The 27800-nt window shown below is 43.3% G+C and overlaps 1 protein-coding gene across 2 annotated transcripts in view; it reads right to left on the reverse strand.

Annotated features, from left to right (window-relative positions):
• DIP2C (disco interacting protein 2 homolog C) overlaps positions 1-27800 on the reverse strand; it is a 343245-nt gene that overhangs the window by 56022 nt on the left and 259423 nt on the right. For both annotated transcript variants that reach the window (XM_054695051.1, XM_054695050.1), the window contains 10 exons: positions 27168-27261; positions 26953-27072; positions 25622-25736; positions 11139-11278; positions 8952-9088; positions 7405-7613; positions 6306-6420; positions 5648-5849; positions 3139-3248; positions 1893-1973 (listed from right to left, as the gene is read on the reverse strand). In XM_054695051.1, coding sequence (XP_054551026.1) covers positions 1893-1973; positions 3139-3248; positions 5648-5849; positions 6306-6420; positions 7405-7613; positions 8952-9088; positions 11139-11278; positions 25622-25736; positions 26953-27072; positions 27168-27261 — 1323 coding nt within the window. The remainder of the gene's footprint in view (positions 1-1892; positions 1974-3138; positions 3249-5647; positions 5850-6305; positions 6421-7404; positions 7614-8951; positions 9089-11138; positions 11279-25621; positions 25737-26952; positions 27073-27167; positions 27262-27800) is intronic.

Consider the following 27800-nt stretch of genomic DNA (forward strand, 5'->3'; position numbering starts at 1 on the left):
GCTGCTCCCCTCAAGCAGTGTATTTCAGTCATTCTGCCTGTTCTGTTCCCTGCTATATCTCTGGTGAATCCTCTCACCCCTCCTCACATCTGGCCTGTACCCCAGTTCTTGTATGCATGAATAAATAAATCTTTTAAAAAAAAAAGCTCAGTTTGAGATTCCTTATGAAAAAGTCCAGCAATGAGACTATATGACTAAATTATTATTCCCATAGTACTTGTGCAAATAACAGGTCAAATTTACTGAAGCTCGACTTAATCTGCAAACAAATAATTTTATTGTGATTATTTGGTAAAACTGGGGTGAAGGTCAAGGGAAAACTAGTCCTAGTTACTAGTCCTCTTGTCATTTTGGAGGTTTTAGCTTTTTACTTGTAAAATAGATTAGATCCTGAACTTTTCTTTTATCTGGCTATGACTCTCCAAACTAGTATTTCCAGTTCTTTCCCCCATTCTTTTTGACTTGAAATTACAAGAACTAATAATGTCCTTTTTTCTGAAGCTATGTAAGCTGGAGATGGGGAGCTTCACTTAAGTGCCAGAGAAATCACAATGACTATATAGATATTTCTTATAAGTGCTACTCTACTCAGAAGAGTAAAGTATTTAATGACATCAAATACAACTTCCTGCTGTCGTGTCATCTGAAGATGCTTTGAGACTGACACCTAGAAATCTCCACTGGCTGCCTTTAGAACTCCCAACTAGATTTTTGATATATTTCAATAATTAACCTTTTCCTTTTGTTTTCATAAAAATGCCACTTGTTATTATAGGTACACAATTAGAATTATCTTAGGAGCTCACTTACAGTCTCACTTCCAGGAATTGGGCATATTTGTTTAACTATACTGAACTATTCTCAAGACAAAGAGATGTTCCATGGGAAAAACTGTAGGATTGGCCTCCCCCCAAATGTCCCAAGATTGAGAGTAAGTCTTTTCCAATATGTCCGATCTTAGTATGTAGACCTAAGGTTAATCGAGGTCTGTGGGTCTTGGGAGAAACTATTACCATTATTTAAAGAATTCAGGTAACATACATTTAGGGACATCTTCAGAAACAGCCTTTTTATTGGAGAAACCCATCTTATGACAGGCAAACATTCAGAGGCAGGGTTCTGTCATGATGTCATCGCCTTTTTGTCATGTGAAATGCCCTCCACTCTCCTTGATGCCCTTAAGACTTCTAGCACAGGACACAAACCCTTGGTTTTTCCTATTCACTTTATAACTTGCAGCTTGTATGTTCTCCATACATATGGAATTAAATTTGGTCCTTTTCTACTTACTACTCTATCTGATGTTTGTTTGCTTGTCTAGCCACAGAAAATCCCAGAGGGGTGGAGGAATATATTCCCCTGACCCTTGATATATTTAATTTTTTATTGCTAATAGTATTTGCTTATATTTTTAAGGCCTCATTCTTAACAATTATTATGGAATAATAATTGATGAGTTTGCTTTTCTAGTGTACAAAGTAACCATGAAGTTTATACTCAGAAAAATAGGAATGATTTTCCTTCTGAAGAATGAAAATCTATAAAACAGAACTTTTTGCTTAAAGAAAAATTTAGGGGTAAAAGTAAAGAAATAATTGTTTCAGATTTCCAATTGTTCTCTGTTGTAGATATCATTCATCACTCATTCTTTCGGGCAATATTGCAACAAAGTACTGCTAAAATATATATAAATGTAAAAATATTAATGTGTACATACACAAATTCTTATATTTAAAAGCAATTAAGTAAAAATGTCTCAGCCAAAAGCACAACACATACATGAAAGGAATTCACCAAGACTCAAGTGAAAGGGTGTCAGGAATATGGTAAAGATGCGGGAAAGCCTGGCCCCCAAAGGTGAGCACCCACACAGGTGAACTTGCATGCCTCACCCTACAGTTGAGCAGCGTATACAGGACGTGGTCAGGGGTGGTCTGGGCTCTCCACTGCAGGACTTCTGACAGGAACAGGAACTGCAACAAAGCATAGTCATTAGCATAGGATCATCCCAATTTAGGGGGGAGGGCTAATCTCATTAGGGGCATGGGTAGAGTCAGTGCTTTTAGGATGCTTCTCCACTGAGGAATGAGGACACCCCTCACAAATACAGTAACCAAGTGCTTGCAGTGTTTTTCCTGCAGTAGGATTCATTCCATGGGATTTAGGGTCACAGGTTTAAGGGTTGGTGTTGTATTCCTGATGAGAGATGTTTTCTAAATTTGCCTAAGGTTAGTGGGAATGCCGTTCCCTTATAGACTGAGTGGCCAACACAGACAATCCCTTCTCCTGGGATTTCAGAAGTTGCAATTGTGATTTCTGTGGGCTGTCATGGCAAAATCAGATCTATCCTGTTTTTAAAAATGGAATTAATTTTTAAATTGTTGTGTTTAGAATGGCAATCCCCTGATAGTATTGCAAATAAACAGATTATATGTATCCTACTGTAGTAAAAACATCAGCTCTATTTCACACTAGGACACAGAGCTAGTGTTAGGATATAGGAAACACCCACGTACAACCCGTAATGCATTTGGCTCACAGAAATGTACTATGAGGGGGCAACATGGTGATGAAGTGATTTCAGGGAACATGTTACTGTTATCAATTTGGCAATACTTCAAATGATTGGTTTTGACACCTTTCCTAGTGGCTCACATAGATTAGGGCAACTTTTCTGTGAACTGTAGGAGACTCAAGGCTGATGGTTATAATGGGGTCACATGGCACTGCAGTGGTGGGAGCCAGAGGATTTCTCTTGCAGCTCCAAAAATTTCCTTGAGGAGCTCAAGCTCCCAAAACTGGGATTTGAACCGATGTTTTCTTAAATTCCAACAACCAGAGGACTGAGGTCCAACAACAAGGTTGCTCTGAGTCAGTCTGGCTTCAAGTAAGAGAGCCCAGAGCTTTGGAGACACAGGACAGGGACATCCAGACATGTCTAAACATGGGGCCCCTAATACATACAGTCTTCTCATAAAATAAATGGGTGTCTCTTCCAGGAGCAAGATGGCCGGTAAGAGGAAGACATCATCAAAGGCTAAAGGTCAATATGGAGTTGGTTTGGCAGGAATGAAAGCAGGATTTGGGCACCTTTGCAACACAGTTTCTGGGCGGCAGTGAAAGAACCCCAGCTCTCACCTTGCGGGCCTGGTCATTGTCTTCTATCTGACCCAGGTCCCTGCCGCTGGCCTGTGCAATCCTCTTCCCAGACACCAGGTTCCCCACCATCACAGAGGCGGGGCCAATTTCTGGAAAGAAAGTGGCACACACATGAGGAGAACCAAGTGAGAGGCCTGACAACCTGATTCCCCACATGGTGAGGAGCTCACTCTGGGGAATCCTGTGAAAGACTCACTTCGATAAATCTTATTAGAACAGGGTTTCAAAGAAGGCATCAGAGAGGAGACAATGTAAATGTCAATAAGCTCTAAAGAAGGGCACACAGAATGTGCCCTTACACCAAATTCCCCTCCTGTGTTCTCCTAAGCCCACTGCCTTTATTTTCCAGTAGAGGCGTGCTGAAATTTATTCTTGTTAGTTGATTTTAAAAAGATAATGCAGGAGACAAAAAGAATCTAGACATGAGCACTTGGCTGCTAAGGAGAATCCTGCATTGTGTCTGCGTCCTGATACCCACTGGGGGACGAGGGACTACACATCCCTGTAACACCTCGTGGGATAGATTTGGGAATCATACTGTCAAAGGGGTAGGATTCAGGAGGCTTATCTCTGATTGCACTGACTGGAAAGTTTTAGGCATCCTGCCAGGCCCACAGAAAGTGGAAGAATAAATCAAAGGCCCCTGGCAAGTTCCTTTTACTCCATTGTTACTCACTTGATCACTGAGGCTTTTCTAGAGTTCATGAAACATTTCACAGTAAAAAGCAGAAATGATCGGTTCTGATAGTTTTCCTTTTCTTTTTTAATGAAAGAAAGAAGTTTCTGAAAGAACTGCAGAAACTCTTTTCAACATTTCCAACTGCAAGAAACCCTAGACACCCTCCAGGTTTCTCAGAATAGCATCATTCACACTTTCTTCTCATTAAACCTTTCATTTATACCAAGACATTTAACAGAGAAAGGCTCCAAGTTCCAGGAGACTATACCATTGTGAGTGTGAGTGTGTGGGAAAATGGAGCAGGAGAAGTGAATGAGGGAATAAAGGAATGTTCACCAAAAGAACTGCAATATAAAATGACAAAAATGATGGGACCAGTTTGTATTTAATCATTGGTTTAATAAAATACAAGTCAAAAGTCAAATTCACGTTACATTTTTGATGAAGGTCAAGGTATGTGTTTGTAAGTAAGAGTAAGTGTATTATTGCACATGAAGAGTTGTGTGTCTCTAGTCAAAGGTTTTAAGATTCAGTTTGGGCAGGGCTTAATTGTACATCATTACCATGACAACTACCTTAACAATCACCTGCTTCCTAGCAGAATGAGGTGCAGGGGGCTGGCTGTCCAATTGGGACAGAGTCGCCCATTCCTACAGGTCCGTGGTCATCCAGAATGTGGTTTGCCCTAAAATACTGAACCTATCTCAACTCTCTGAAAGATAGCGGGGCTTTGCTCTGAAATTTGGAGAAGGGCCTGAAACACAGATTTCTGGGTTTCTGTCGCTTGTGTCTTTGGTTTCAGAGATTCGTAAACTCTTTGGTTTTAGGGATTTGAGGCTGGTTTCAACATGATCATAGAATGTGCCATGTACTCAGCTGAATCGTGTTTGAATTCCGAGTGTGGTAGTTTGGGGTCAACCAAATTCCTTAGCTCTTACTGAAGAAACTGAAAGAGGAAAAGTCTTTTTACACTGAACAAAAGACAATGACCAGCATGACTGGGACCGGACGGGCTGCTGGTGGGTGTAGCATGTTGGCTGCTAGCCCTTCCTTCTATCTTCAGTACCTAGGGACGGGGTGTCTTCTTGGTGAGTTAGGGCCAGCCAGGAAGGTTTGTGTAAGAGGCCAGTTTGTCAAATGGCCTAAATTGCTTTGAAGACTTTGCCACAATGATTTTAAGAATTCAAACTCGTCTAGGGAAAGCACCATTTTGAGGGGAATTAGGTATTCACAGCATCTCACTTTTTGCTTCTCTGTCACTGAGTCAGGCCTCTCCTTATTACAAGCTTATTTCTTCTGGTCTTCTCTGAGAGGGAAGCTTGGGCCCTCCCCACATAGCCATGGGAATTATTTTTCCCTAATGTTTCTGGGAGGCAGGAGGCTTCCTGCTGCTTTTCATTTACAAAATCTGTCCTTACTGAGAACCAGGGCACTCTCGCCTGTGTCTAATAAAGTGGATGTGAGCTCCTACAGCCTCAGGACTGAAAATATAGGGGTGAGATGAACCCAAAAATAGGCATTAGATTTCATGTTTCCAGGGGCTCGGAAACTGCAGTCCAGATGATCCAGATGTTCCCCACACCCTGCTCTGAGTGGATTCTGTCTCCCTGAGAACTGCTGCATTCCATTTCTCCCTTGGGGAGAGAAACAGCACTTGTGAGGAGCAGGTTCACTTCTCAGGAGTGTGTGACCATGGCGACCGGCAGAGGAGGTGTCTGAGAACTGTCTCTGTTTCTAAGGCCTGGTTATGTGTTCCTACAGCCCATGGCTCAGAGCAGATCAGGGACTCTGCACCCCCAAGAGACGTACCTGGTTGCTTCTGTCGAGGTTTGGGCAGGTTCGTGACACAGGTGTGGGGGCACATCAGGACGTTGCAGGGGTGAAGTGAGCCCTCCAGGAAAAGCTGCTTCGTTTCTGATAAATGGATCCCACCAAGTGGGGTTTTGGGGAGGGTGTTTGCTGGAACCAAGGCCAGGCAGTAAACTCCAACTTGATGTATGCTGTCGATAGCCTGAAAAGTCACAAGAGGAAAATGAGTTATAATAGTTATTATGAGAAGACATCTAGCGAATACTCAATGCAAAATACTATCTTCTGACACGCAGAAGCACATGCAGTAGGGCATGCTCTGGTGTGAGGAGCCAAACCTCATGATGCTGTGCAGTTAGTTATATGCCGCACTTGTGGAATAACATAAACAGAGTGGAAACTGGAGAAAAGAAAATATTGTCTCAAGATCATAAAAACTCTCATTTGCTACCTTTCCAGTGAATAGCGGGAGTCAGTCTGGCAGCCACTGACTCCTGACCTCAGTGTCTTTAGCTAGTTTCCTAGAACCAAGCATGAGTCTCAAGGGTCACACCATTTCTAACCAAATGACATGAGATAGGAAGCACAGTGTAAGTGGGCAGGGTGGGCTGTGCCTGGCAGACAGCTGGGAAGCTGATGGGAAGGCAGGAGGAGCTACCTGGAGCACCCTGCTCATCCACTGGAAGCTGTCTTCCTCCGTGGAGTCCGGCCTCTGCTCGGCCACAATCACTATCCTCTCGTCGTGTAGGACGGTCACCGAAAACACTGCTATTCTGTGGGGGCAGAGAGGAAAGGCAGTGAGCAAGTGCCGGTGCTTGTGGAAGGGTCAGTTCTGCAACAAAGAGTTTTTCAGCCGCTGTGATGACAGCTCAGCAGACCACACACCCACCAGGACTTCACAAAGGCAGTGCAGTCTCAAACGCCCACACTTGTTAACTCAAGTGTCACTTGGGGAAGAGCAGAGAATGCTGCTGAGGCTGCCTGCAGGTGGACAACAGATTTCATACCTCTTAGCACAGATAGAAGGGGTTTATGTGTGGTTAACAGAACTGCTGCAATTTAGAAAACCGGACCATTCACATCTTGAGTTTGCACCTGTAAAGTAATATTCTTCTAATCAGTAGATGTTTTCTGCTTGGGAACTAACAGTTTTCTGCTGGGTTTGTGGCCTCTCATGGCAAACACAGGATGGTGACAGCTCCAGTCTCTCCGTGCCCCTTCACAGATAGGACATAATTAAAAGATAACTCCTAGGTAGCGATGCTATATTCATGTCTGCTTCTCTCACTCCGGTAGGCTTGCTGAGCTGAAATAGGTGCTGTGTCACTAATTTAATATTTACTGTGTGCCAAGCAAGGCAGGGCACACACAGGGAGAGCAAAGCAACGGGGGAGTCAGTTTTCCCACACGCCCAACCAACAGTTGTCTCTCAACTGTTATCTTCAGGCCTTTCCAAAAAAGCTGCCCAGGAGGAATTTTTGGCCCTTTCTTTGTGTAGTTATTTATCAAGAATAGTTTTTCAAATGGGTGTTTTTTACTTAGCAGGAAAGTTCATGAAAATATATGTATGCGGCTCAGGAAGTTTCCATAAAACTGGACATTCAGAATCAGATGGTATCTCAAAGGTCGCTGAGTCCAGTTACTTCACTTTATAAAAGAGGAAACGAAGCCCCATAAGTCTAAGGAAATTATGCAACTTCATATGAGGGTGTAGTCTACAGGATACTGTGTGTCTAGCCCCCAGAGGGCACACTCACCTTCCCCTGTAGACGAACTTCATGGGCTCCACCGCCAGCGCCGTGGCCACGATGTCGTCGGCATTGTGTCTACGCCCACTGACCACCATAAGCCCGTCCATCTTGCCCACCACAAAGACGAGGCCTCCAGGGCCAACGAAGCCCAGCAGGCCTGTCCTCACGAAGGGGTACTCGCTGACCGGGGCTCCCGAGCTCGTCACAGGGAACACCTGGGGACACAGGAGCAGTGAGAGCCCAACTGTCCTCCCAGCAGCCAGACCTGCATCTCTCTCTATGTCCTGACCAATCTTCTGGAGACCCAGGCTGCCATTTAGCAGACAGTCCACAGTCTGGAAGCACCTTGCCTCTACCCCCCAGCCCCAGAACTTGGTCCCCCAAATCCACAACTGGCCTCTCATGGGCTTCCTTCCATGAACTTGTGAACTTCTGAAGAGGTCATGCCCGGAGATTGTTACAATAGACTAAAGAAAGCTAATTAAATCTTTTGCTATAAAGTCATAGTACAGAAGTGATAAAGTAGAGAATCAAAGTGTATTTTAAATAACATTTTGGTTGTAAAATGATCCATGCTTGCCAAAATGCTTTTCCCCTTATTGGAACAACACTAAAAAGGAAAACAAAGGAAGCAAATCACATGAGTTCAGACTTTACACTTGTTCCTCTGGCCTTGCAGATAAGCCACACAGGAAAGGAGATGGCTGCATTTATACCACATCTAATTTCAGGGACAGTTGAGAAATTGTGCAGTGAACAAAGCTGCCTGCACAGGTGGCACATGCACATGCTCCTGTCCAGGTTCCAAATGAGAATTTACCCCGAGACAACCATGATTTGTATGTATGACATTACCCCAAAGTGCGCTCTTCTGACTCTGCAGCACTTGTAAAACAACGAAAATTCTGTCAACACTCAACTCTTGAGAGTAAACAGTGAGTTTCTTCCTTCTTACTCACAAGGCCACATATGCTGCCCACATGTGTGTGTGCATGACACACCACACCACGCCATGTGGGTAAACACATTAAGACACACCTCACAACACAAACTTACAGGGCACACACATGTGCACATGGTCACAAAATACACACCACCGTATGCAGACCACATACCATGCACAGATACCACACATGCCTGCCTGTGCCAAAGAGATGGCTCATGTTTGCTCATGGTCTACCAAGTCTGCCTGAGGCTGATAGGATACAGTGAGGGGCTTGGGGTCCCCCCAGTCCTGTGCAGCTGTTCACGTGTGCTCACATTCCTCCACCTCCCACCTGCCACCAGCTCCCTGACTAAACAGAGGCAGAGGTAAGAACAGCAATATATAAAAATGGCCCTTTTTAAAGAAAATGTCCTGTCCTTTTGACACTGCTTATAAAGTAAGAACAGTGCTGATAGCCCAAATCTATTGAAAACTATGAAAAATGACATTAGAAGGGTAACCTCTTAACTCATTTTGAATAGGTTCTCACTTTCATTTGTATTTCCCAGCACCCGGCCATGGCTGCTTGAGAAGGAAATATGGGTGGAGCACACCTCCAGGGACCTACCTCGAAGGTGTTCTTGGTCATGCCGGAGAGGCCATAGTATGACATGCCCGTGGCGATCGCGCACACACAGAGCTCCCCGATTTCATCTGTTCTACACAGTTGGGGAATCCCGTCCGGCTTCACTGAACACATGATAGCTGAAAGCAAAATAGGAAGCCAGGTAATATTAGAGGGAGAGGAAGTGAGCCAGAGGGAAAGGATGAATGAGCGAAGACAAAGGAGAACACCAATGGATGGAAACGACAGCTGGAACAAAACCACCAGCATAGGAGTGAGCCAGGTATTCATTTCCCCTAAGGAAGTCAGCATTTTTCATGTTGCAATAAAATGCTGATTTTCATAGCTGTGACAGCAATAATTCCAGTTGCTTTAATTTTGACGTGTAAATTGCATTTAAAGTGAGTAACCTCCTGCATTAGACACAAGGATGATGCTCAACTGACCCTTGGGCTGCTGGCACATATCAGCAACACAGTGTCCAGGATGCAGCTTCAACCCTGCGCCCGGCAGGTACCAGGGCTTACTCTCCAGTCTTTCAAGTTTTTCTAAACTGAAAGCAGCAGTTCAGGCTCCACTGTCCCGTAGAATTCTTAACCTTTGATCTCAAATTCCGTTTAGGTGTGTCTGTCAGAGGTTACTGCTGAGTTTCGTGATGAAGTCTCAGCACATAGTTTGGGAGGAGGGATTTCACTGTTATGCCACTAGAACACTTTGAGGCTTTCTCACCCACACCCTGGTGGGGAGCCATGTGCCACAGGGCAGCTGGAGAGTCAGTGAATGTGTGCGCCTGGTAATGGTGAGCTGATCAGGAAGGGCCGAGCGAGGGTCCCAGTCATGCTGGGCGACTGGGAAGATGATGGGAGGGGGCTGGGTCTAAGATATGCAGCCAGCAGAACCCCACAAGGAGTCCAGCTCACTCATGAGAGGAAAGTGCAAAGCAAAACTCCATGGAGCTACTCTCCACCCATCACAGTCTGATTATACACTGGGGTGAGGGAATAGAGAAAAGCCCCCCCACTAGTGGCAAGAATCAACTCTGGAAGGGTCTGAGTGTTATCAGAGTGATGTGGTCATGTACTCTTGAAACAGAAATCCTGTTTCTGGGATTTCTAGAACTTTCTTCATTCAATCATCCTCATATCTACACAGACTGAAGCACAGACGAGTTGTTTACTGCATCACACTATGGCAGCAAAATCACTCAGGAGGGTCAGTTTGCACAAGTCGTTATGTATTCAAACCCTGTATATCTCATGGTCTGGGAAGGAGACCTCTCAGAGGTGGGCCAGATTATATCCCTTGAGCAGAGGGGCCAAAGGAGTCTGAGAGGCAAGCCTGGTTTCCAGGAACAGATGCCTTGGTACTGGTGGCGCATGTGATGGGGAGGAAGTTACGCCCTGATCTAGGACTGTGCCCCTGCAGCACTGCAGGCTGCACTGTGCGGATATGCCGATCCCCTCCAAACAGAGAGGCCACATCCCTGTGCCTGTGGGCTCATGGAGAGGGAACATCCTGGTTCTGGAGAAGGGATCCTGGCTCCCTGATGGGGGAGGAGTTCAGGAACCTAAACGCTGGCACAGGTTGTGTGCTAGGGGCTGTGCTACCTGAGGAGAGGTAGGATTGAGGCAGGGTGCGGAGAGGCTTTTTCTTTGCTGAGATTCCTGGGTCCTGAGAGAGGTTGCATAGGCAGTCAAGTACATATAGCGGGTGGGAGAAGCAGGTAGATGCAGCAGCTGGCACTTCCACTGGGGCTCTTGGAACATTTGTTACCTTCAAAAAATGGGCTCTGTGGCTGAAAGCAGTCTTTACCAATAACCCAAGCCCTGTGTTGGCTTTTCAGTACAACTTTTACAAGACTCAGTACCTCTGGGATAGCTGCATGTGGGTGTCCAGGGGACCTTCAGAGGAGAAGAAAAGGCTGCTCTACAGAGTAGCTGTTGTGCCTCTAGGGAAGAGGACCTGGGCCTGGCATGCTAGAATATTTTGGGTTTTTTCTCAGCTGCTGGAATATTTTGGGTTTTTCAGAAAAGGCAGTGTAACATACAACAAAAACTGGCATTGAAGCATTATCCTGCAGGCTCACACCAGAGAAGCATGTGATGCTAGAACAGAAAGATGGCAGTGATGGTTAGGACAGGATCTGCTCATCGATTAGAACCCCGGCCACAGGCGGGTGTCCACACTCACCTCCAGGCATCACGAGGCCAACGTCCTGCACGGTGAGCACAGACAGCTTCTCTTCTGAATCCACCCGGATGACCCCGTAGGTGAGCCCATGCATGGAGAGAACACCTCGGCCCGGCGGCTGGTTGCTGTCATCTGTGGGTCTGTAACAACAGTTTGTGTCTGACCGAGCAGTCATCACACGGAAGCACAGGTCCCAACAGCCAGCCAGTGCTGGTGAACACCGGCCCAGCGGCCACACATTTCTAGCATGTCAAGGAGCACTTGCTTCTGTTTAGGGGCTGTGAGTGTCTATTGATTCTACCTCTGGGTTTCCAGCATGTTTTAAAAACACCTCATAAGTGTGAAATCAGCTCAGTGTTTCCTTAATATCCTGCTCTTCCCTTTATATACATATACCCAGCAGATTGATAGATTCAGTCCCTCTCTCTCCACTCCCTATCTCTGCAAGGTCAGATTTTCCGGTTTTGAAAATGGCTTAAAATGGAGAGTAATGTCTCCTAGAACATGATTTAGCACTAAGAGTAGAAAAGACAGTGATCTTGTCCAGTCTCAAGTTTAGAGGTGTCCTGTGAAGGCTCATGCTCACTTGTATATGTAAGGATTTGAAATTATTTGGATGAGAGACATGTTATAAGATGCTTTATTTTCAGGGGGTAAAGTACAGTTTCACCATATGCATGGTCTGTCCTTTCTGTGACCTCCACCCTCATTCACTCCATGCCAGCACCCCGCTTTGCTTCTCCTACCCAGGACTTCTGCACCATTCTTGTCTCTTCCCAGAATGTTCTTCTGGCAGGTGGCCACATTGCTCTCTCCCTCACTGTTCTCTGGGGACATATGATTCTAACATATGACTAGTCAACCTCCAGAAGCAGCATCCCCCCAAATCCTGTCTATACAGCAGGTGCCATCTGACTGTCCATGCCATGCATCCTCTATCAGAATCTAGACTTAGGGCAAGTGTTCTTCCTTTTGCTCAGTGCTCTATTCCCACTCCTGGAACATTATTTACCAGTAAATTCCTGTTGACTGAATTAGTGACAAACATTCCAAGATCATAGATTCTATCTCTGAAAACTAAAGATTTTCCAATGTGAGCTAAGTGAGAGACTCCAATTTAGGTCAACTTCACATTTGTTTGAAGTTTTCCACATACAAATGCTTAATGTAGTTTAGGATCTAAAAAGTTGGACTATACACAGATGCTTGCTGTTTGGCTCTAAAATATCATAAAGGTTTATAACAAAACTAGAAATAGAAAAGAGGAAACATAAAAGTTATAATTTGCAAAATAAGATGCCATTTGAATCAACTAACCTGGATATTTAAAAGGAAGCTTCAAAGAGTCTTGAAATGGAATTATTCTATCTAAGAATCAAAATGGGTAGAGCCAGCCAGATACAGGAGAAAACTCTGCCTATATAACATGAACCACATGGAAATGATGACCTCAGAATATAAAATCTGTATTTTTCTCTTGGCTTTTTCTTTTTGAAGACCTAAGCAAACCAAAACTTTCAAATGAAAGACAGAAAACCCTTGCAGTAATCTTCCTTCCACTGCTGCTCTACCAGATAAGGCAGATGTCATAGTCTTAGTGTTTGGGGAACCATGTCTCCTAATGTTTAGATGCACTTCAAACTCAGGGCGCCCTGAGTATGAACTTACTGGGAAATAGGGTTTGTATAGATGTTCCTAGTTAAGATGAGGTCATTCTGGAATAATCACCCTGAAAGAGGGTATGTCCCAAATACAATGAACTGTGTCCTTAAAAGAAGAGAGAAAAGAGATGCAGGGAGAAGCTGGAGAGGCAGGGCTGGGGCTGGGAAGGCATCCACAGTGAAGGATGCCAAGGACCAGCAGCTCCAGCACTGGAGACACCAACCCTAGAATTCAGACTTCTAGACTGTCAGAGACACATTTCTATGATATCACACTTCTATGATACACACTTCTAAGAAAATATCTGAAAGGACAATCTCAGGGGAGGGATCCATTATCTGAGTAATAGGATTTCAAGCTACAGTTATTTTTATTTTAAAAAACCAAATGAAGAAAAATGCTGGACTACTATGACATATCCCAAGTACACAAAGATTCGAGAACACTGATATGTGGTGACTCAGAAGTACTGTCAATGAGAAGCCCAGAGAAAAGCATTCTCCTAAGGTCCAACAATGTACAGTCTGTTGTCTCAATCCCCAAATCCTCTTTGCTAAGCTTAACAAGCCTAAGAAAAGTGAATTGTGAGGTGAAAAGGAAGCAAGACTTCTGACAATCAAACATCTTGCTATTATGAACTGTGCTTGTTATAGGAAATTTCATCTATGTTTATAAAATAACTGAAGGATAAATACACTCACTCAGAACATGCACTGACATCACAATTCCAATACTTTAATCAACAATGATACATTTACACTGAATAGCATTCCTGGCTAGTCAGAGCAAACCCAGACCCCCGGGGTCTTTTCTTTCCAGAATTTGAAAAAAATGCATGCAAAAATTCAGATTAGGGGCAGGGGGAACTGAGACACAGTATTTGGCCTTGTTACCCTACCTCATCACAGATGGCAACATTGTCAGTTCAATCTCTCAAGTTTTCAGTAAGGCCAGCTATTGCCATATTGCACTGAGCCCTTTACACATAGTGACTCAGTCCAAAAAAAAAAAAAAATCTATGCAAGCGCTATAAAAAAATTAAAAAAAAAAAAATCTATGCAAGTCTCCCATTTCACAGGTGAGAAAAATAAGGCACAGCTATGTTGCCTACATGAGTAGCAGAACTGGTGGGCCTCTGTCCCCCAGCAGAGCTTACATCCAGTCAGAGCCCCCCATAGCACCAGAACCATTCCTGCATTCTCCTGTCTCTAGCCCAGAGCCCCCCATAGCACCAGAACCATTCCTGCATTCTCCTGTCTCTAGCCCAGAAAACTGAGGTCTTTTAGTTCATTGTACAATTTTCTTTTTATGAAATTAAAAAAAAATGATGAGTAACCCATGAGTATAGCATTTATATGGACAAGTCAAACCCATATGGGAAAATATACCAAAAGGTAAGATTCTTGCTGGCTTTCCACACTCCAGGCCTCCTTGCTGCCCACAGGGGCACTGTCAACACTTCTCAGTGAAGTCCAGGGCTTCTTGACACTCATCTACATTCAAGCACGTGCATGCTTGAATTTATACTCAAAGATATCACCAGAGCACTGTGCACATTCTTGTGCAACTTACTTTGTTCAGCAAATTTATGCATCCTTCCATGTGAGTGTGTGCATGTGTGTATGTGAACATACATGTATATGTGCTGAACATGACAATGAGTCACCCTGCTTTTAAAACTGAGATGAAGTTGACATACAATGAATTAACCTTTAAAAATTTTGGATGGTTTTCTATGATATGAATATAAAGTCATTTATTTTATTCAACTTTTATACAGTGTGAAATATTACTGTAAAATACATATTTAGAAAAGGAATGGAAGAATCAATTTAAAAAGTAATACAATTAAACTTTTAACAAAGCCTAAACACCTTCCAAAGGGGAGGTATTATTTTATATTCTCACTGGTAATATCCAAGTATCATTATTTTTTCATTCAGTAGACATGTACTGCATGGGAGTTATCACCTGCTTTCCTTAGCCGCTTGTGATATGAGCTGTGTCTAGTCTTCACAGCAGCCCCATGAGATGGGCATGCTTATTCCCCCCACCTTCAGGGAGGAAGCGGGCAGGAGGGGTAGATCATGGCCACATGGACTGTCAGCACAGTCGTGCTGTCACTGATCATCACACCTTACATTTTCCCAATTTGATGAGTACAGTATCATTCCTCATTGCTGTTTCAATTTGCATTCTCTGGTTATTTCCCAAGTCATATTATCTGTATCTGCATTAATACCATGCTAGGAAACAGAAAATCGAGATCAATTTGGTGAGGTAAAGAAATGAAAAAATAATGCCAATAAGCAGAGTTCCCACGGATTTGAAAACCATGTATTTTACTAATCAATAAAAGTAAATTAAAACTGGTGAAGCCAGCTGTGGGCCCATGTGTGACCTTCCAAGTACCAGTGAGGACAAGCAGAGCCCTCACAACCACGCAGCACAGAGAACAGGTGCAGAGGAGCCACATGCAGCTTCAGGAGAGTGAGGAGACGCCTTTACACTTACAGACTCAGAAGAAGAAAATACACAACTACATGAGGCCAGTGCTGCATTGGCAGGCAAGAGGGAGAAAGACCAAAACTAAAAGATGAGGAAAGAGGAAGGTAAGGTGTACGGTCAGCTTCCAAGATGCTCTGGATGGCAATGCCTTCCACTGCACAATCTGCACCCACAACCGGCGAGCTCAGGCATTTCCAGCTGCTGCCCAACATCAGATAAGCCTTTAGCTAAGCACGCTGTGTCACACCTTAAGAAACAGCTCCTATAACTCTCAGTTAAAACTTCCAGTTGGCTAATGCTGACACACACAGCCTGGCCAGGCTCAAATATGCATTAATGAGAAATGAATGGAGTTGAGTAACAGCAGTTAGGACAATTTCCACCCCCCAGGACTTAATAGAGGAAAATCAAATGTATCTACAGAGCTCTTCTGCCACTGTTACCACAGAGCTCACTGCAGGGGAAAAGCAAAGCCCTCTTTTCTTCATCTGATGCAGGTGACTGAGCTCTACACCAATACTTCTCAGCGCAGGCACAGCAGCACGCCTGGGTGGCAGAGTGGCTAGTCATAGGTAACCACACTTTCCTTCTTATTTCAACAGCGTTTATCACAGCATCTCCACATGAGATCATCACAGAACGACACACACATAGGCATGTGCACATCTATGCCACGGAGGTGATCACAGTAGCTCTGACATTCAGCTAGCAGCTACCACCTGTGCAGTGCAGGTGTCTTTAGGGCTCTCCCTGCACTACTGCATCTGTGGTCACACACCGGCTGTGGACACTGCTTCCTGTCAGCAGACCAGGACTTGGCCTCAGGACTCTGAGGCCAAGAGGTTAAGCATTGGTCAGTTACAAAGCCAGCAAGAAGACACCTGAAATGAGCATATAAACAGACACATGTGAATGCACAGATGAAGACAGATACACTCAAACACAGGCAGACATGAATACAAACACAGGCACATGTTAATGGAGGACACACATGAGTAAAAACACACAGACACAGATACACATGGAGATGAGCACACATGAGGATGGATATACAAAATGAAATACGGGCAGCACGTGTGAGGGGCACGTCACTGTGGTCCAGCTGGTTGCCCCCAGACCTCGGCCAGGGTCCTGCTGCCAGAGCACCTCTGTACCATCCCCCCACTTTTCAATTCAGACACCTGAGGTTTCCACTGAAACCTATGAGCCCTAAACCTCTATCATCCTCCCTTTGGGGAAGGAGAAAGGCATTCTGTGGCCTTTAAGGGGAGTGGTATCAAGATGATGAATGGCCATCCAGTCTGAAAGTCCTGTCTGGAGCAGGTGAGTAGCTGCATTCGTGTGCACAGCCGCTGGCCTCTGCAGCCCAAGTCTACAGGGCTCTGAGAAGCTCTCTGTACGTACTCTGGCTTGCTGATTTACAGGCACTTCTAACATAAGAGAATCACTGGGTAACACGTGTTCCTTACAATTCATGAACAATAGAAATGCACCTGCGATTTGATCTTCACAGGTCACCATAGACAACAACTAAGTATCATGTTATAATGAACTAAAAGCCAAGTAAGCAATCAGCTGCCTCGAGCTACTTACTGGAAGCTGAATCTCCTCATTACCAGGGCAGAGCAAGCTGTCTGGGGAGATAACTAAAGCTCAGGACAGGGATGCTGAGACCAGAGAGCAAAGGAAATTGTGGGTCATTAAGCCCTTATGAGTAGGGGTCATAGTCCTCCACGGGTCTTTCTCTGCTATAAGATATGACAGATTGGCAGCCAAACACTTCTTTTTTCCTTTAAAAATAACCCTATGAGGGCCTTCCCAGTGGCGCAGCGGTTGAGCACTGGGTTGCAAAGCTGCTCGCAGCCAGCCTCTGCAGTGCTGGTTCGATCCCTGGCCGCCGGGCGAGGGTCCCACATGGTGCGCAGACCTCCCTGCCACCCGCTGCTCCCCTCAGCAGTGTACTTGTCAGTCTGCCTGTTCTGCTCTCCCCTCTGGCTCTGGCGAATTCTCTCACCCTCCTGTGCTTCTGACTGTACCCAGTGCTTGTATAAATAAAAAAATCTTTTTTAAAAAAAACAAACCTATGAGTAGTGAACAAAATGTGAGAGACTGCAATGCTCCCTCCCCCACTAGACAGTTAAAAAAGTGTCCACTATGTCCTTGGACCAAAATCCATATGGAAAGAGGAATGACTAGCCTTTTGGACTCCATGCTAAATGGCTCAAATAAAATGTATTAGAGCTATTTTCATTTAATAAGCTCACCTCTGTCCTTATATGTGGAAAGTTCACCTTAAGCTTTCAACACACTGTAGGGAAGAAAATAAGCAGTTTCCACAAAGTACAATGAGTTTAAATGCATGGGCTCATTTTCTGTAAGAATTTGTGCCATATCGTCTGTGGACACAGTAGTTCATGTGAAACACCAGTACCCAGGAGTTTCTCTTCTAGTCATAGACTAAAGGAAACAACCCCAGCAGGAGTAAGAGGATAAAAATGCAAGTGTGACTGCTTTTTCCCCCCAACATATTAGTTTGAAAATGATTTAAATATAAACCTGCAAGAATTAAGGACAATGAAAGAAACAGATTCTAAATGAGAACCTGGTATTTGTTTCTCTCCTTTAGATATTCACCACTGAAATCAGGTCCTTGTCACCTAAATTCACCTCCACACAATTAGAGTCAAAGTGCAATAGCTAATTATAAAGATTGTTCTTTGTATAATTACCAGCATTAAGTAGCTCAAATATGCATCATGTGCATAATAATTACACAAAAAGAGAACAATTGCTGGGGTAAGGCTGAGGAAGGAGATCTAGGCCAGGGAAAGCAAAGTGAAACAAGATATGACCAGAAGAAATTAAGAATTTTGATTACACTATTAGTCCTAATCCTATTAGGGTATAGAATTTTATCTTTTTGACAAAACTGGCAAGCAAGCTATAAATTGGTGATGTACAGCAGGGGCAGGGGAGGGAGAGCGATCAGGACAGGGCAGAGAAGAACACAAGACTATGGTGATGGTTCATGGGTACAGGTGCAGGTGTCTTGGGAATTTTATGGGGATTACACCTGAAAGGATAAATCAAACAGTATACAAAAATGAATAATAATGTAAAAAATATATATAAATATATTTTTAAAAAAAGAATTGTATCTTTTTTAAAACTGTCCTATCTGCCCCTTGATTTATTCATTAGGCTGTGAGATATCAATCAGACTTGGTGGTCTCTGAGGAGATGCCCTGGCTGCTGGATGGCAGGTCTGGGGAGGGCGCTGAGGGGGCCCACAGCAAAGTGAAAAGGCAATCTATAGACTGGGGGAAGGTGTTTGCAAATTATATCTCTGAAAAGGGGATAATATCCAAACTATACAGGGAATTCAGACAACTCAATAGCAAAACAAACAAATGTAAACAATCTGATTTAAAAAATGGCTAAAAAATGCAAGGAGACATTTTCCCAAAGAAGACACAGATGGTCAGCAGATGCATGCAAGGATGCCCACCATCACCAATCATCAGGCATCACCTCACTTGTGTCAGAAAGGCTATTAGTAAAAAGATAAGAAATAGCCAGTGTTGGTAAGGATGAGGAGAAAAGGAACATTTAAGCATTGCTGGTGGGAATTTCAACTGGTGCAGCTGCTATGGGAAACTCTATGGAGGTACCCCCAACCCCAAATTTAAAATAGAACTATCATATGTTCTAGCATTACACTTCTGGGTAATTACCCAAGGAAATAAAAAAAAAAAAAAACCACTAACTTGAAAAGATACATGTTCCTGCATGTTCAGAGCAGCATTATTTACAATAGCCAAGATGTAGAAGCAATGTAAGTGAACAAGGAAATCCTGACATTGCAGACAACATGGAAGGAATTTGAGGGCATTGTGCCAAGTGAAAAAATCAGAGAAAGACAGACACTGTATGATCTCACTTACATACGAATCTATCAAAGATAGGAAGAACGGACTGGTGGTTGCCATAGGTGGGCAGAATTGGTGAAGGGGTTAAAAAGTACAAAGTTGCAGTTATTAGCTAAAAAAGTCATTAAGGATGTGACTTAGAGTTTAGGGAATAATAACACGGTATTATATATTTGAAAGCTGCTAAAAGAATAGATCCCAAATGTTCTCTTCACAAGGAGAAAATGTAACTATGTGTGGGGACAGACTTACTGTGATAACCATTTCCCAGTATGTGCAGACCCCAGATCACTGTGGACACCTGACACCAATGTGTTGGATAGCAGTTATACCTCAACAACAAAGGGATATAACTTTAAAAAGTTAAATCCACTCTGCTTCCCACCCTCCTCAGCCCTGTGCAAGGAGATGGAGCTGACAAAAGCAGCCAAGATCTAAAATACGAAATCAGTGCCAGTCCCCCCAAACTTCTCCATGTAACCCTAACTTCATGGGTGGTAAAAAGCAATGAAGCCTGAGGTAGGAGTACAGGAGGGGTGGGCGATTACACACAGTCTCTGTGGCTCAGAGATGCAAGCTGCCATGCTGCGGGCTGTGATCAGGGCACCCAACTGCCTTGTGATGTGGGGTGTGGGTATTGGAGCTTGTGTGTTGGCAGACACAGGTAGGTGGCACAGGTAGGCTTCACAGACATTCATATCCTCATTTATAGGTGAAGAAACTGAATGCTGCAGGGGCTAACGGCTTCATGGTGACACAACTAGAAAACAAATCTATAAATCTGCCTTTTCTATTGGAGTACACTGGCTATGAGGATCAAGATAAGAAGGACTTAAAAGTACTCACTACAGGGGAGGAGGGGGGTACAGAGGAGAGATTAGGGTCAGAGTAAGGGGGGTGGGAACTGTATGGGGAATATAACCAAGATGAAAGTGCATACATTGTGTAAAAATGAAAAATGATGTAAAAATATATATACAATAAAAAATACTCTTTTAAATCCATAATGTTCTAGACAAACTCAAGCTGCATAGCACTGCAGCACACACTTGGTAAATGTCTGCTGACTTGCAAGTCTTGAAATGCAGCTTCAAGACTATCCATAGGACCCATCGATGCCCATGTGCTACAACACAGCACGGCTGAAGTATGGGTTTCAAGTCACCTCAAAAGCCAAAGTGAGATGCAAGGCAGCACACTGGAATGCCAGCCTCCCCTGAAGGCTCCTAGCAAGTGGGAACCTGAAGGTTGTGGGGCCCAAAAGCAGAGTGTCTGCTAGCATTAATGCAGCGAGCCAAGGGCCACTCCCAGCACTCCAGAAGGAAGCACCCTGTCCAGGGAACCTGGGGACTTCTCCAGAGTGTGAAATCACCCAGCCAAACCACTTGAAGTGCTACTGAGAAAAAAAGGGCGGTTTTAAAAAAGAATAGTACAATTTCTATCATTACGTATGGGTTCCTTCTTCATTTCAGTAGTCTTTGATGGGACTTTAGTTCTCAATTTCAAAACTATCCTATTTCAATTTTGGTCACTGGCATTTATGACTTTGCAATCCAAGAAAGAAGGTGAAAAGTACAGAGTGCATATCTGGTACTGATTAGTGCTGAAATGAAACAATCATATTTTTTTCTCCTGTGCCCTTTAACTGTTATTAGAAATAGAGGTGGGAGGCAGTGCTTACTAAATCAGGCAGAATGTCTGAGCACTATACATAGTGCAATACTGAATGCCTTTTATATCAATTTAAACTGAAGCTACTGGAAGATTTATGAAAAAATACCCAAGTCCATTTACTGCACTGGTGGTTTCCTCCCAGCCTCATAGTTTCAAAGCCTTCTTGGCTCCATCCAGCATGAATCCTTTTTATTAGTCACTGCTAACTCCTAATCCCTGCCTTTATTGCTTGCCCAAAGAGGCCTGAGCTTTTATCCTTAGGCCTGCTACAGGTGGGACAGGCCACAGCAGACTTTCAGTAAGTCTTAGGCCACCACACACACAGGGCTGCAGAATGCTGGTCACCTTCTCAGCCATTTCACCAGATCTTGTGGCTGGAATAACTGAAACCAAAGCATGAAGCATTTCATCAGGGCTGGAGAATCCTGGAGAGGCAGAGCTTGGCTCTGTCATGCTCCACCTGCAGTAATATTCCAGGAAGAGGAAAGACCCTAGAAGTGTAAGTCTGCCCCCAGAATGAAGCAATTAAGGAAAAACCGTTCTTTCAAATATATGACAGGGATATTTTCCAGAATTATCTTTATTTGGCTAAAATCACGAAGTCAGTAAGAAAGCATGAACAGAATTAAAACTTGCCCCCCCCCCCATATATTTTATGGCCCCGTCTTGTTTTAGCAGGAGAAAAATGCAAGGGGCCATGTGTCACTATCACCAAGTGTAACCATGAGATGCCAGGGACAGTCTTGCAGACTTCAGTCTTGCAGACCTTGCTGGACCATGTCTCTTTCAAATGGTGATGGGCAGGGCAAACTATCTGCAGGTGATGGGCAGGGCAAACTATCTGCAGGGCAAACTATCTGCAGGCTTGTGTTCCTTGCTCTAAAACAACATAGAAGCTTTGAGGCAAAACAAATAGGAATGTTTTATTTATTTCTTTTTTAAAAATTTATATATGTATTTTTTTAAAATATCATTTTTCCTCTCAGGTTTAATCCCCATAGAATTCCCACCACCAAGTCACCCGTGAAGCATCACCATAGTTTCTTGTGCTCTTTCCTCCCCTGTTCTGGTCCCTCTCCTTCCCCTCCTGAATGTCTCTGATTTATCTTTTGCCTGCTAGTTTTGTTTTGATTTTTTTCTGATCCCTTGTTTGGTTCCCCTATATTCCTCCTATAAGTGAAACCATCTGATATTTTTCTTTTTCCTTCTGACTTATCCCATCCAGCTCATCTATGTTGCTGCAAATGGCTTGAGTTTATCTTGACTGCTAAACAGTGTTGCACTGTGCATGTATACTACATCTTTTTAATCCAGTTATCTGGTTTTTGGGCATTTAGGCTGTTTCCCTATCTTAGCTACTGTAAATCGTGCTGCAATAAATATAGGAGCGCAGGTTTCCTTTCGAATTAATGCTTTTGTGTCTTTTGGGTAGCTTTCTAGGATCTACCCAAAAGACTGGCTCATATGGTATCTCCATTTTTAGTAGCTTGAGGGTCCTCTTTATAAGTGATGTTGAACATTTTTTCACATATCTGTTGTCCATCTGCATTTCCTCTTTGGAAAAATGTCTCTTCAGCTCTTCTGCCCATTTTTTGCCTGGACAGTTTGTTTGTGTTGAATTGTGTGAGCTCTTTGTAGATCCTTGTAATCAATCTCTGATCAGTTGTATGGAGTGCAAATATTTTCTCCCCCTCATTTAGGGTATCTCTTTGTTTTGGTTGTTTTCTCTTTAAGCAGTAGCATTTTAGACCTGCACAATTTCATCAAGGCAAGGCCAGCACAGAAGATGCCCAGCACATGAGTCGGGCCCAGCAGGCCCACCCTCAGGAGGTGGTGGTTCTGGAACAGTGTTGCTGCCTCTCACCAGAGGTGAACCTGGGTATGACTACATGGTTGTGGCTACCTATTATAGCCACAGGCCACATGAGAGTGAGTAGAGTTGTTTTTGTGGTCCGTAGCTCAGAGTGACCTGCACCTCACTTTTACACTTTTGACCTGGGTCATCAAATGGCTAACACGAATTCTTTAAAATGCCATGGGTATGATGTGCTATTTTTTTAAAAAGCCTTTTTTTTTTTTTGAGGTAATATTGGCTTACAACAGTGTATATGTGTGTGTATATATATTCTTCACTGTGTGTATGTGTATGTGTATATATATATTCTTCTTATAAGAAGAATGTGGTACAGGTTCACACTTCTGAGAAATGTCACTTATTAAAGAGTATAAAATGTTTCTAATGAAACCGACTTGGGGTTAGAAACCAACACTTTGATTCTCCCAGTCACAAACCTCTCCACTTGTTGCCCACTAATTGTCAATGATTCTGAACATTGTTAATGTTCAGAAAAAAATAAGGTGAATTTACAAAAGTCATATGAACTTTCGACAATGAGGTAATTTGGCAAAAATTCAGTGAAGGTGATAACAGCATATGCTTTGTTCTCTGCATAGTCTGCAACCCTCCTAACATAAAGCGATGAAGACAAGGGGTGTACGGAAGGGTGGACCTTGAGTCTTCCTGGTGACAAACTTTGAACCTAAGACCTGTGATGGAAACTCACCACCTGACCATAGCCACACTAACAACTAGCAACACCAGTGCAATGTGCTACAAAGTGGGGGGGTGGGGAATGCAAGGGCTCTTTGGGTATTTATATCTACTGCATCTATCCTAGATTTGTGTTTTTTCCTATAGATTATTTGTGAAACAACCAATGAGATCTCTGAGGTTGACAGTGGCAGCAGTGTTTGTGGTCGGGGGGAGAAGCTTGGAGGGTAAGCAGATGTCACTGGGGTCAGCAGAGAAGCCAACCCAGTGCAAAAGTGGGGCCAGTAAATGTGTCAAATATTTCTCTGTAAGAAGCATAAACACAATCTGAGAATGGTTCATTCCACCTTCTGAGTGGTTCAGACCACAGTATACTGTTTTGCACCCACAGGGAATGGAGTTGGAAGCTGCAGATTACTGACGAAGGTAGAGGTCTGAAGCCACCAGGCCTGCTGCTAACAGGAGTGCAGGCTGTGTCCAGAGGCCCTCACAAGGCACTCTCCCCTACAGACCCCAGTGTCTGCCTGACCATTGGCTGACTTTTGTTCAAGCCCCAGTGCCTCACAAGCCACACCAGACATACTGAATAAGTAGTAGCTGCTTAATTTGCCTATTTCTGGTACTATATTTCTAATCTTTTAAAAGAAATTTTTTCTAAAAGACAATAAAAATTTTAAGAGAAATGATTAAAAATGCCTGGCTTACATCTTCTCCCTCTGTCAGTCAAGCCTGGCAGAGCCCACACTTATACTAATGGCATCTCAGAGAGTACATTTTAGGAAGAGCAAACAACAAACAAATCATGCGATGACAACTCTGATTTTCTACATGTGTGATTCATTCATTTTGTGAATTTTCTGTGGCAGTGGTGCTGTTTCACAGAACTGTAAAATCTTAGACATTTCTCAGGGGAAGGAAACTGAGAAATTACTGAGTATATCCCCCCATCTTTTGGTGGAAGGAACTGATTGCCTGGAAAGAAGAGTCTCCAGTCTGTTGGCCCCACCAAGCTTCCTGGGTGTCTCCTTGGCATCTTCTTTTAGGTTCAAGTTAGAGATTTCAATATTGAATTCTGGAGAGAGTGTGGTAGTTACCTGCACCTAAGCCCTGCTGTGTTCTGTACTCCAAACTCAAAGACTATTCATGGTGAATCCCATAGGGGTATGATCACGCCACGCTCTAACTAATAGGGCTGGGTTCTGGTTAACAGCGCCATATTTCCTCACTGATTTGATTTAGGTTATAGACTTCCAATTTCTGGTTCAATCAAAAGTAAAAGCTGCTTCTGATATTTTAAAGATTTTCAATTCTCTCAACCTACTGGTCAAGCAGTCAGGCTAATTTTACTTGAATAAGGAGCAGGACACATGTGCTTTAGGCATGGAAAGCTCTGCTGTCCATTCTTGTGACATAGCACACTTGTGACAAAAATAAACCTAATTAGAGACAGACCCCAAAGGTACTGAAAAAGAACTCAAATAATAACTGCAAATGCCTATAATATGTAAACACTTCTTTCTCACATTCACATGGATAACTGAGAGCTGCTGATGATAAAATCGGCTTTTTCACACCCCTCGTCCTGCATGGGACTCCGTGACCCTCTCCCGAGCACACCACCCTGATGCCGGTGGAAGGTTGAATTATCTACAACCAAGGGCATAAACCATGCGGGGCCTTTGTGAGCACCAGGGAGCCAGTCCCCACACTGCTCGCCCCAGACTGGAGCCCCTAATACACCAGCAAGTGACTTAATGGCTCAGAAAACCAGTATTTTTAAACTGCAGTATTCTGCAGAGTTGTGACTACAAAATTTCTCTTTATCCAACATTTACCCTACTCTACCCCAAAGGAAACTGAAGCCTTTATACCAAATGGAAATGTGAGTAACTGCAAGGACAGGTGTTTCCTCACAAGGTACCTCCAGACAGGTTTCTACTGATTTTGGATTACATAAAAGTCTGGAGAGAAATCCTTTTCTAACTAGAGAAACTAGAGTATATTTGAAAGAGTCCTTTCTAGTACATGCAGGGAAGAACTCATGTGGAAAGGCTGGCATTTTTGACTCTCATACTGAGCAACTGTTAGATTTTAGGTTGCCAGGGGGCTGCTTCAGTATACCCACCCGAGGCTGCCCACCAAAAAAATGCAGCCCATACCTCCGGATGGCCACAGTGAGCGCCTCAGGGGAGCTGGCACAAGGACAGATGACCTCCGGCCGCAGGCCCTTACTCTGGAAGACATTGAGAAATGCATCGCAGGAAGAAATAGACCCTGGAGTGAAAGAGGGAATGATAATCAGACAGTGAAAGCAATGTGATTACAAATATCCCATGATATAAAATACTTTGAGGTTAGGATTCAGGCACAAGTGGAGTTAAGAAGCATAGAAAGACTACTTCATTATTTACTACAATTGATCATTTCTGCACAATGAAAAAATGTACTATTCTCAACTTACACAATTCAATACGTTAAAAAAATGAAACTTTTTTCTGACTGGGGAACTTCACTATACAACATCCCTGAGACTTGTTCATCCATTTTCAGTATTTCTGTATCAAAAAATGGATATATTTAAACTAAGTGAAGAAAACTTTCCTCTACATTAACTTGAATGATTATAATTACCCACTAAACTAAACTATTTCCAAATAAAGGGTTACCTCTCTTTATGCAAGATATACTGGTCTGTAAAGTTATGGACAATCCAATTGTGTATTGAATAGTTCATCTTCTATGGAGTGATTTTTCTAAAGGGAGGTACTCATTTGTCAAATTAATAGTTATCTGTTTGCAATGCCACTTTTGTTTTTTCCTCCAATTTATGTGAGAATATACTTTTATATATTCTTTAAGAAAGGACATGATGTGTTAACTTACAAAAATATATGTTGTATGGCTTATAGATGTGATCAGAAACTTACATTCTTTCACTCTCTGCTTTACTCTTCTTTTAAAAATAAGCTAGTTGGGTTTTATTTCAACTGACTGAAATATTTTCTCAAGTTATATTAACAGTACTCTGTGAGCTACTAATTACTTTACCTTGGTGATTTTTGCTACAGGATTTGACAGTGAAACTGCATTAAAAATGACATATTTCCTGATCAATAAGTCTGCTACAGATGATAAAGTAATAATAGTTAATAGTTATTGAACACTTATTATATCCCAAGGAACTAACATAGAGATGACTTCACTTAGTTCCCATAAAATTGGATGATTTATGTACCATTTAACACCTAAAGTAAGAGAAGGATTTAAAAAAGTAAGTTAGTTGCCTACAGAAGCAGGGCTCAGCCCGAGACCATGCCTGCATACCCTGCTCTGCCATCACGGGGCTACAGCGAGTGAAGTTGCTTGGTTATTTTTAGACTTCTTAACTGAGGTAAAGACTAGAAAAAGAACAAGTGTGAGGAAGGAAACTGGGAACCGAGGACCTCTATTGCCTGCCTGCCTTCCATGTGACCAGCCCATAGTCACTTACAGGGGTTTGCGCCGTCGGCCACAATCAGCATCCGGAGAGAGGAGAGATTGATGTCTCTCTGATCCCTGTGTGCCACTAATGCCCAGTGCATGTCCCTGGATTTTACACAAGCCACCTTCGCTAAAAGAGAAGGAGAAGGAAAGTCAGCACAGTGATATTAACAAAAAGGGAGCTGTGGTGAGGAAGGGGCACCCAGGGGCACCCTGGAGACGCACCTTTGTACTGGCAGACCTTCTGAATCCAGGACAGAGGGTTCACCTTCATCAGCGAGTACGGGATGCTGATCACATGCATCATGTTCATGACACTCTGAAATCAAGGACACACAGATGAGTGAGGGCCAGTGAGACAAAGAGGGGGTGAACTGGCTGCGGGTGGTAGGAAGGGGCTCACCTCACTGCTAGGGCTCACAGGACAAATGGGTGGCTGATCTGGTACATTAGGGATAATCCTTGAAGAAGTCTCAGGGAATGTGACTTCCCAAAGTTATCTAGTCCTCTTGGCTCCTGCTTTTCAGACATAACTAAAACACTCAAGTCCAAGTTCTTTCCTTATAAAATCTTTAGTAGAATGACTACCATTTCTTTAATGGCCTCTCACAGTCTTGAAGCTTAATTTTCTCTAGTATATTGCGTTTATTTTTATATCACAAATTAATATGGTTAAGTAAATGTTACACTGAGATGTCAAGGGGTAGCACAAAGTGTGTCTCAAGCACCCTCAGTGTCCCAGCTGGCTTTAATTGAATGCAAAGTGGAATGGCCAAAACAAAGTTTTAAAATAGATGGCTAGTCCCTACATACCCACAGGGAAGATTTACAAGCCTATTTGGGTATCAGGCACAGCTG

Source organism: Talpa occidentalis, unplaced genomic scaffold (assembly GCF_014898055.3).
Source record: "Talpa occidentalis isolate TD23 unplaced genomic scaffold, MPIMG_talOcc4v2.1 talOcc4.14, whole genome shotgun sequence".
Classification (NCBI taxonomy): domain Eukaryota; kingdom Metazoa; phylum Chordata; class Mammalia; order Eulipotyphla; family Talpidae; genus Talpa; species Talpa occidentalis.